Raw genomic sequence first — 11,457 nt, forward strand, 5'->3', positions numbered from 1 at the left:
TATGACAAATATTTAACACTTACAAAGCATTATACAAAGTAATATAGGTGTTTTACTCGTGTAGTTCTAAGGATGTTCTACTCTGTCAAATTTAATACTTTTAATACATCATGTAAGTTTGGCAAATTTAGCAGATTTTTTTTTTGGCATTGTAGCCTGCTGGCAAAGACAAAGAGACAAAGTACTAAAACATGATCCGTATACATATATGTATGAGATAATTCATAACTTTAAAAAATTACAAGTTCTAAATTTAAAATAATACCAGATACAAGAGAGAACTAAAAGAAATATTAACAATTTTAAACTGTAGGTATTAGAGTAGAAATGACAATTCCCGTCTTCCTTCATCAATATTTTGGGCTGTAACTGTACTTTTTTAGTCGTTGAAATAATTGAGGTTATTGACAAAGTCCTGAGCAGCCACCTGAGCCTCGAAGATGGACCGATTCAGAGCATCATCAGATTCCTCCGGCTTGCGTCGCTTCACCTGTTTCGCCTTCCAAGACTTGCTAGCTATTACCGCTTTCTGGAGATGGATTTATTTACTCGTACATTGTACATATGGATACTTTTTTCTATTTTAATGTAATAACTATCGGTTTAACTTACATGTAATTAAAGCGAGAAAATTCAACTAGTTTCCGGATCAATTCGATACCCTTAATCATGAACGGCTGTGATGAAAGCGCGAGCCTGACTAGTCGAGCTTTCTCGATATAATTACATGTAAGTTAAATAGATAGTTATTACATTAAAATATAATGAATGCTTACGAAACCTTTAACTTTTTTTTATTTTTTCGCTACATACATTATGGAGTAGGCAGAGAAAATTGATTGTTAAATTGTTCTATACATCTGCCTCACTGCTTCGTGCGCTTTCATATACGTCTCATGCAAGCACGCCGGTTCCGCAGGCTTGGAGGAGTCAAAATAAAACATACTCTATCTTTTTATAATAAAGAGTTAATGGAATGGTAAACCCGCCTGCGTTATCGTTATACGCTGGTGGGGCACCAGTGAGGGATGATAGGTGAGGATAGAAGGTCAACTGGCCCTTAGTGACGATTCTATAAGAATAGACCAATGTGTTTTCCAAGAGTACTTATTTTGTACATTGTCAATCTATCATCTGACATTCCATATGCGAGAACCAGCGTAGCGTGCACTTTCCCATTTTTACATAGACTCTTTGAAACCAATTTAACAGTAGAATATTTAGAAACCAAATTTTGAAAAAATAAATAGATGTATGTAGTAGTGAAAAGAATGCATAAAATAAGAGAATCGAGAAAATAAAGCTGTACATAAAACGAGACTAACATCTTTCCGTTCTTGGTAAATGTTTGTGCGGTACAACTCGGCTTCCTTCTTTTTCTCGCGTAGTTCGTTATGTGTTTGGTTGTATCTAATATATAAATTAATAAAAATCAATCGACTTAATATAAAAAGAGTTCTAGTTCTGTCTAAAAGTGCTACAATAAATTGGGATAGATAGATAGATACTCTGTATTGTTTCCTCCAAAAGATTACAATAGTAAACTTATTATAAATATAAATAATTACAAGAAATAATCACGATGAGAAAACAATGGGCGACCTTATCGCTAAGAGCGATCTCTTCCATCCAAAGTTCTAGATATAAGGGAGATGTAATACGTATAATAATATAAATATTATCCTTATTCATATATATATATATATATATATATATATATATATATATATATATATATATATATATATATATATATATATGTATATATATATTACACGCACACACTATGTCTATAAAATTTTTTAGATACTAATTGTTAGTACTGTACTAATTGTTAGTTGTTAGCAAATATAATGGACACATACAATGCAGTTTATTTATATATATATATATATATATTTTTATATTGTAAATTTTTAATGAAAAGTTTCGCGACTGACTCTTGGCCACAGCAGAATATCAGTGTTTTGCTCTTTTAAGGGCAAAGCAATAAACTGAGCTGTGACCATTTTGTGTTACTATGGCACACGCATGAAGGAATGTTAACAAAGGAGATTGTTAGATTATGTATTTTGTTTTTGTATTTTTTTTTAATTTGTGCTTTTTTTATTTTTATTCTTGTGTCTTTTGCTGTGTATTACGTGTATGTTTTTTTTTTGTAATTTGTGTGCTGTAAGTAATGTAAATAAATTGTCTATCTATCTATCTACTATACTTCGACGGGTTCAGTGGCGGTTTTACCAGTATCCCTGGCCTGCCATACCACACAAAAAGCAAGGCGTCACAAGTCTATTTTTTTATGGATGATAATGGAATGATAACCCCACTTGCGCTATCGGTGTACACTGGCGGAGCATCAGTGAGGGATGATAGGTGAAGATAAAGCAGGTCAGTTAGCCCATCGTGACAAATTCACTAATGAATCAATCACGATGTTTACCAGGGGGAACCGAGAGGAGGTCGACCTGATAGGATATATTACTAGTAAGGCTGCTAATCTCCATTAATAACAATCCTTTTCCCTCCGGAAAATCACAAGGCTCTTAGGGCTGTGGGCACACCAAACGTGCCAACAGCGGTGGACCCGCGCTTGTGTTCCGCCAGCGTGTACCATTAGCATTAGAAGTTTTTTTTTATACAACAAAGAATGGCAAACAAGCTGACGGTCCACCTGATAGAAAGTGGTAACCGTCGCCTATAGACATGAGCAGTACCATGGACATAACAGAGTATACTGTTTCGCCCATGATACCCCCTATGCGTTGCCATTCCTGAGGACTCAGGTGTAATTCCTCTGTGCCCAGTAAATTCACGCCATATCCCACCCTTCAATCCGAAACACAGCCATGCAAACACAACTGCTTCACGGTTGAAACACGAATGGGACAGAGGTACTCAAGCAATCGACTTTTGTACAAAGTCTCCCTCTGGTAAAACTGGAATAGGTAATATATTGCAATATTCATATATTTTAGTTACAATATCTATTTACTGGTCCGATAAGTCTGTTATCCTAACAATGATATTGGATAACGGACTTTTAACATGATCAAAAATAGATATCTGAGCGATATAGGCGATATCGAAACCAGAATATAGATATCGGATCGGTATCTATATTGTTGTATCAGTCGCTCACTGTCCACTGCTGAACATAGTCTCCCCCGTAAGGAGGGTTTTGCCAGTAGTTGTCACGCTTGGCAAGCGGGAGGGAAACCGCAGTATGGCTTTTGGTGATGTTTTAAGAGGGACCCATCCTTTCACTATAAACTCCCTTAGTTGCCTCTTACGACACCCAGAGGAAAGGAAGGATAGGAAGAATAGACCACGATTCTACGCCTGGACCTACACGGCTATTCATATTACCCATGCCTAACTAGCATAGCATAATTCTAATTTTATCCATTAAAATAAATGTAACGTATAATGGAGTTCCAGTATTATAAAGAATTCGAATACTTGTGAAAGAGCAGCTTGTGAGCGAGGTGCTGTATGGGATTCTTGATGTGGTCACGGCCGACATCGTGCAATGCATCGGGGAGCAAGTGGCCGAAACTGTCCCACAGGTATTTCACCGTTTCCGGGTCCAATTTTCCTATGGTATTTTCAAAGCACATGATTTATTACTGTAAAACCCTGTGTGGTAGGGTATTGTTAACAATGGGAACTAGTACCCCATTAATAACAATATTCAATGTCAGGTAGACCCCTTTACACAGTCCACCACAGAATAATTCTGTTGTGAGTAGCATTGGCATATTTAAATTTACTTTCCAGGAGGGAGGAGGGGAGGATCATTAAAAAAGTCACAAATGTACTCTTAGACATGTCTGCCCATACCTTTAACCTTTACTTTTGTTCCCCCCTATGCCTTTCACTGAGCAGTCCACTCTGGAAACCATAGTGATTCATTCTTAGTGAATTTCTTACGATGGAGTTGGTCTAGGAAATTAAAAAAAAAACCCAGACACAACCGTCTGAGTTCATTTTCACCTATCATCCTTCAGATGACTGATATCCCAGCATATATCAATAGTCCCTCTTGGAAACCATCTTGCTGAATTTTCGGTATATTTATCACGGTGGGCTAACTCACTTGCCTAGGGGGAGAAGGGATTGTTAGTAATGGAGACTGAGAATCCATTGCTAGCAATATACCCAACCAGGTCGACCTCCTCGCGGTTCCCCCTGGAAACTATCATGGTTAATTCCTGATGAATTCATCATGATGGGCTAACTGGCCTGTTTTCATTCTCATCTATCACCCTTCACTGGTGCTCCGCAAGCGTATACCGTTAGCGCAGGCGGGGTTACCATACCATTTTTACCCATCAACTGACTTGCCTTTTCATCCTCATCTATCATCCCTCACTGGTGCCCCGCCAGAGTATACCAATAACAGGCGGGGTTATCATTTTATCTTCACCTATTAAAAAAAAAGTAGTGCAAGCGAGCGTATACCAATATTCACTGCTGAACATATGTAGAGACAGTTTTTATTAACTCAAGGAACAGTCCTGAATTCCACTCATATACTTACTGCAACGCTTAAATAAATGAGTATCTACATAATTAATATAACCCTGTTCGCCGCACCATAATTGTAAAATTTGTAGTTTTGACTTCTACGAGATAGGCTTTGCCTAGTATGGGGTCATAGTTATATTGTACCATTGGCTAACTTTGTTTAAGGAAAATAAAGTTTATTTAATTAGTATTTGGCTATTATTGTTATTTTTTTTATCATGAACAGTTAATTTTAACCCGCGACTTTGGACCGCTTTTCCGCATCCCAAACTCTACTACGTGTAATCTTGATGTCTACCAAACGATGGATTGGTTATGGCGCCAAGATTAAAAAACTTTTACATTTATAATATTAGTAAAGGCTTGTACTAAAAAATATTGTAATTTTTTTACCTTTAATATCCATTTCATCAGACGTTGGCAATATTTCAATATCAGTAGGATTTTTTATCGTCAGCTTGCACTTCCTGTTGATTGCTTCAGAATGGCCACAGTCTTTGGTAACTTTAATCAGTAGTCCATCTTTGGCCAGGTTGTAGCTACTGGTACAAGGAGCACAACGGTACACCTTCTCTTCGTTCTCATTTTTCACGTAACGACCGTTTTCGTCGAAGTAGTACTTCTCTTTGTCGTATGTCTTGGAAAAGTTTATTTTAGGTTTTTTTTTATAAATATTTTGTAAATGATGATATGTTTATTCATCATCATCATCTCAAACTGTCCAATGCTGAACATAAGCCTTCCCTATAAGGGCGGTTTTACTAAAATTGTCACGCCTGACAGGCAAGTTGGTAACCGCAATTAGGCTTTGGAGATGTTTTAATAGGGATGCTACTGCGCATCCTTCGCCCTCCCTTAGTCGCTTGTTACGACACCCACAGGATAAGAAAGGCTAGCCTATTCCACGTCGGGACCATATGGAACCAAATCCAGTTACGGGTAATTTCTTAAGCTAAATACATTTGTATTATCAGAAAAATATGGAATTAAAAAAAGTGGAAAATTATGGCAAGCATGACAACTACTGGCAAAGCCCCCAAAGGTGGGGGGAAGGAATTGTTAGTAATAAGGAAGTTAGTCCCTATCGATATCAATATACCTTATCAAGTCGACCTCCACGCGGTTCCTCCTGGAAACCAACATGATTAATTTATCGTTGAATTCGTCACGATGGGCTAACTGACCAGTCTTTACATCCTCACCAATCATCCTTCACTGGTGCTCCGTCAGTGTATATCGAAAGCGCGGGCGGGGTTACCATTCCATTATCATCCATAAAAAAAACCCAAGGTGGAGGCTTACATTCAGCAGTGGAGAGTTAAGGGCAGATACGATAACTGGGCTAAAATGCAAGAGTTAATTTACTTCTTTAAATTCGCCATAGCAATTAAAATGATAGACGCCCATGCCGGAGTCGAAGAAGTAAACTTGATGGTTGTATTCGTCCAAATAATAAGGCCCCACGTCGTCGGTGTAGAAAATGCGGTCGCTGCCTGAAATTATGATACAGCAGGTAAGAAAGAAGTCTACTATTAGACGATTTGAAACAAGCTAATTTCACTCCGTAAAATAAACAGTTACTTCAGTTTTACTTCACAAATAAAAAAGACTGCTTCAATTTATTATAAAATAACAAATGGCCGTGTGGTCCCGGCTAAGAATAGGCCACCCCTTCCTTTCCCGTGGGTGTCGTAAGAGGCGACTAAAGGACGACGAGATGGGCAGCAGCATCCCTCTTAAAACATCTTCATGGCCCAACTACAGTTGCCAACTCGCCTGCCAAGCGTGGCACTACTGGCAAAATCTCCCAAAGGGGAGGCTTATGTTCAGCAATGGTTGGTTAAAGGCTGATATGATGAATAATAGAGTAAGGATTAATGGAGAAAGGATTGTTAGAAATGGGGACTAGCGGACCGATTGTTATCTGTATATTCAGGTCGACTGCCACGAGGTTTCCCTTTGGGAGCCACTGTGGTTTATTTTTAATGAACTCGTTACGACGGGCCAACTGACTTGCTTTTATCTTCACCAATCATCCCTTACTGGTGCCTTTCCAGCGTTTACCGATAACTTAGGCTACCATTCCATGAATATTCATTAAAAATTAAATATGGAATCAACGCGGGAGAACATCTGCTCAGAAATGGCACATATCGAGTAACATAAAAGAGTTGTTCTGTAAACTAATGTTCATCAGAATTTAATACTGTAGGAAAAACCCCTGGACGGGAAACTCACCAGTCTTCACAGGTCCTAGAGTCAAGCCGGGTGTGGGTCGGTACGTGTTAGGGCGAGTTAAAGTTAGTTATTTACACTATATACACTGGATACACGATATATTTTCTCGATGTGCACGATCGCGGCTAACGGCGATACCTCAGCGGAGTCCTAACTCGACGCCGAGTACGAACAAGCGCATACGCATGGCGAGCTATTGTACGAACGTTTGTTTTCTCCTGAAGCGAGCGGCATTCGATTTTGTCGTTAGGAATAGGAACGCAGTCGCTAGGGGTGGGATCAACCTCGTAAATAATACACTTATTTCCATTACTTCTCTACTTTATATACAAAAAATATCAAACCTCTAACACAAAAGAAAGTTATTAGTGCCTTGGCTGCTTCATTTATTGCTCGATTCACTTCTTCTTTTCTTTGCTTCAAATTTTCGCTCATGTTTATCCAACATTGATATTTTGAACCAGGCAATTCTGTAGTTCTGGAAAATTTAGAAAATATATCTACCTTTTGGAGGAAGTATGGAGAGTAGAGGTAGGAAAAAGAAATAGATTTGTCAGTAAAACTTACTGCTTAGTATATTGTATAAACTTCCGGAAGAAAGGTTCTTGAGTTGATCCCGTACGAGTGTAGGACGAGCTCTAACTAGAGGGAGTGACGACAGGCATGCATTGCAGGGAGTCAGTGGATGCAGGTGGCGCAGGACTGTTCCTTGTCTATGGGGGATGTCTATGCAGTGGACAGATAATGGCTGAAATGATAATGACGATACTACATATATCGGCTTACTGCATAGATTGATAAATTTGCTCCTGCTTCGTTAGTACTGTCTGCTCAGTCTTCAGCTTCCTTAATCCATCTACAATTTGATGGAACTCTCTCAATCTCTCCTCCCAGTAGGCTACCTCTTCACTCAATCTTGACAGTGGTATATCATATTTAGAGTTTTCAATCTTTTCACGTATCACTTCAATAGCTCGACTAACCTTAAGATTTTACCACAGAAAAAATGAAACAGGCGGATAAGAAGAGAAGAGAAAGAAATATGTTCACAAATATATTCTTTTGTTAATGAGGTAGTTAGAGACGTTTATTATCGTTGTAAATAATTAACTCACTAGAAATGTGTAATATCCGATACCTATATATTGAGTTTTTCTAGATATGACGACCATTAATCGCGATATCGCCCATACTAGCCGGATATCTATATTTATTACGAACGGGTTCTTTTTCGATATTATATATTGGATAATCGACAATTAATATATCTGTTATTAGGCCAATATATGTATAAATATTGTGCCTACAATATATAGATATTACTATATATTAACTACTTTTACAATACACCCATAGGGAGAGACATATCAGAGGGAGATTTTGTACAAAAGTCAACTGCTTCGATATCTCTGTCTCACTTGCATTTTTTTTTCCCTTAAAACAGCTGTACTTGCATGGTTGTATTTCGGTTTTGTGGATGGGGTAGGGTTGAGATAAAAAAACATTTAAGAGAAGGAAACTGGTCTATACTTTATTAGAGGAATAAGACCATTGTCCTTAGGAATGGCAACGCATGAAGTTATCATAATGCATTCTGTGTAATCCATGGTACTGTTGATATCTGACGATAATTACCATTTTTCATCAGGTGGGCCGTTAACTAGTTTGCGATTTTACGTTTTTATTATAAAAAAATACGTATTCTCGTCAAAAAATGGCTGGTAAGTAGATTGGAATGTATTTGTTTAATTCCGCTACCATTAGTATGTGCCCTTGTGCCAACATTTGTGGATTTACTACTATTATTGGTAGATATTGTACGACCTTCCATATTAGTCACCTATCATCGAGCGTTATTTAGTCCACGCACATGTTGCGAAACTATCATGCTGAATTCCAGGTGTATTTATCACTGAGAGAGACCTGTTCTTATCATCTGGGGGCGGGTCGCTGCCGTCTGAGATGTGGTGAGTGCGAAAGCTAACCCATGTCTCCGACATATGGCACCTCGAGGGTATATGGTCTGGTTTTTAGTGGGTACACTCCCACCTTACGGGGGGTTTCCCACAGTACCCATTCACCTCCCACAAGGTGTATGGGTCTGCATAAAGCATTTTCCAGAAGTTAAAAAAAAAGGTGTATTTATCACGATAGACTATGCCATTAACGCAGGCGGGGTTACCATTCCATTATTATCCATTAAAAAAAGCTTCTTACTTCAGCGTACTCCACCGAGCACATCTTGAACTGTCGACTCAGCATCAGATGTTCCTTATTCCTGTCGTACAGCTGGTTCAGCAATTTGTTCACGTTGTCGCTGCTTGCACTCTCTATGCTGCGCTGGTTGTTCCGCATCCGTAGCAATATCTCCTCCAGGCTCACTTGAATTTCCGGAAGCTGGATTGAAGTCAAAATTGTTATGACCATCTCATCATCGTTTTGGCCATTATCAGTCCACTGCTGAACATAGGCCTCCCCCATAAATTGCCATAAGAAACGGTCCTGGGCTTTTTTATACTACTATAGAGGCAAACAAGCATAGGACCCGTCTGATGATAAACGGGGTTCCTGTAGTCTATGGACGCCTGTAACATCAAGGATATCACGCGCGCGTTGCCGACTCTCATAAAACCTTAATACGCCCTTTTTGAATCCCATGGTGCATTTAGGCTCTAGGGAAGCCTCGACAGGAAGATCTTTCCACTACCTAAGTGTTCGCGGGAGGAAGCTCCTTTGAAACTGTACTGACCACACTGTACGAGACCTTTCTGGTTCTAAGCTGTGATATATATATAGATAGATTTGTAGGTATAAAAACAATTAGAATTAATTAATTTACTCATAAACATATGAAACTACTAGCCGTTTCCCGCGGCTTTGCTCGCGTGCTTTAGTATATAAAGTATTATATATATGTTCGTATACCTATAATTCGTACAGTCGTTTAAGCGTGATTGAGAAATATCCAAATATAATAACAAACTTTTGCATTTATAATATTAGTGGAAAGTAGGGTAAGTAATATGTATTCTTTATTGTAGTTAGTTTTATTTGACGGTCTTTTTTTTAATTAGTGAAAATGGAATATTAACACCGCCTGCGCTATTGGTATACAGCGATGACAGGTAAGGATGAAAGCAGAGGGCCTACCATGATATATTTTCCGAAATTTCGAAGCCGAACGTAACCCAATTTTGATGTCAAAAGTTTAAAAATATTAAAAATGTTAAAACATTGTTTCTTTGGACTATTAAGGAAAGATTTATGACGAACGAAATGTAAAGCACCATTTACTGGGCCGACTTCAGTATGAACATAAACACGAAATTGAGTCCGAAAATTCGGAATTGGATTTCATGGTAGACCCCCAGATCAGTTACTCCATCGAATTCAACAACAACCAATCACGATTGTTTCCAGTAGGGAATCGCGTGGAGGTCGACCTAATTATTTTTTATTTGCCATTATTAGCAATATATCCTATATCGCTAATAATGAAGCTGTTAGAGACCATTATCAACAACAATTTTCCCCCCTTACTTTTTGATTAAATATGGAATTATGCATTTGCCTATCATTATATAATGGTAGCACATCAATTTTTTTTTAAATTATATTTATTGAACTATGAAGTCATGAGGACAAAATCAGATCAGTCAATCCACTGCGGTGAAGTATATGTGATGGCTTCTTGAGGGGAGCATGTATAGCCTGACTTGGCAAAGTATGTTGCTAGCAAAGTTTTAATTCTCAGTACGTAAGTATGTGTATGATTAAAACTGGAGCTTTATTTCACTATTTTAAAAACAAAGACATACTTAGTTTAAAACATCCGGAGGTTAATATTCGTTATCATTATCATCATCTCAGCCGTTACGAGTTTAAAATGATAACTTGTCATTGTATTATACTATAATTATAATATTATTCAATTGTAGTACGTTATACTAAGTCTATGGTATTTATCTACTTACTCGGTTTCCTAACATCATTAAAATATAATCATGAGTATATTTGAAAACATTACTAGTCATTACTACAGAAATTTTAAAATGTTCCAAGGCGAAATTATCGACTTTCTCTTTTTTATCAAGTTTTTCTATTACATCTCTCAGTAAGAAAATATCATTCATGAATACATTATATTTTTCTTGTATTTCATCATAAGTTTGTTTTTCGATTGGCGATTGAACCGGCAAAAAGTCTTTACCGAATGATATTTGATCACATTCGTGTATATTTATAGTCTGCTTTGCCAAACTCAGGAGATCATTTTTATTTGTATCGTGCGAATATTTGTCAGCCTTTATAATCATATCGTCCATTGTCACTGTATAATAATACAGGAAGCTAGTGATGATTTTCTTTACTTCTCCATAAAAAGCATGATATGATCCGTCTTCAAATTTTATATTGTCAAGTAAACTTACATACTGCTTTAGATTTGGTATTATATCACCATTCAATAGAAGACACGCGTCGCTCATAGTCAATTTACGCAAGTTTTGGATATATTCTTTATAATTCATTTTGTGTTAATTTTTTATTGATAAAATGTATTCGATTCAAATTTGCTAATATAATTTAAAATTGACGCCAAATGTAAAAGGTCTTTAATATGTGTAGTTACAATATACTGGTTTCCGGTAAGATCATAACTTTTACTTTTTTGTTGTTTAAATAATGAAGAAT

General features: G+C 37.3%; 1 protein-coding gene across 1 annotated transcript; it reads right to left on the minus strand.

The window, feature by feature from the left end:
* Window positions 1-368: 368 nt before the first annotated feature.
* LOC113516352 (uncharacterized) lies at window positions 369-11,367 on the minus strand. The gene is made up of 9 exons (XM_052900769.1): window positions 10,740-11,367; window positions 8,983-9,162; window positions 7,552-7,748; window positions 7,110-7,243; window positions 5,893-6,020; window positions 4,921-5,164; window positions 3,460-3,595; window positions 1,326-1,410; window positions 369-529 (listed from the first exon to the last, which is right to left on the minus strand). The coding sequence occupies exons 1-9, from the start codon at window positions 11,292-11,294 to the stop codon at window positions 380-382; spliced, it is 1,809 nt and encodes a 602-aa protein (XP_052756729.1). The 5' UTR covers window positions 11,295-11,367; the 3' UTR covers window positions 369-379.
* Between the last annotated feature and the right edge of the window lie 90 nt (window positions 11,368-11,457).

The sequence above is a fragment of the Galleria mellonella genome, unplaced genomic scaffold, assembly GCF_026898425.1.
Source record: "Galleria mellonella isolate WM207_F2 unplaced genomic scaffold, CSIRO_AGI_GalMel_v1 utg65, whole genome shotgun sequence".
Classification (NCBI taxonomy): domain Eukaryota; kingdom Metazoa; phylum Arthropoda; class Insecta; order Lepidoptera; family Pyralidae; genus Galleria; species Galleria mellonella.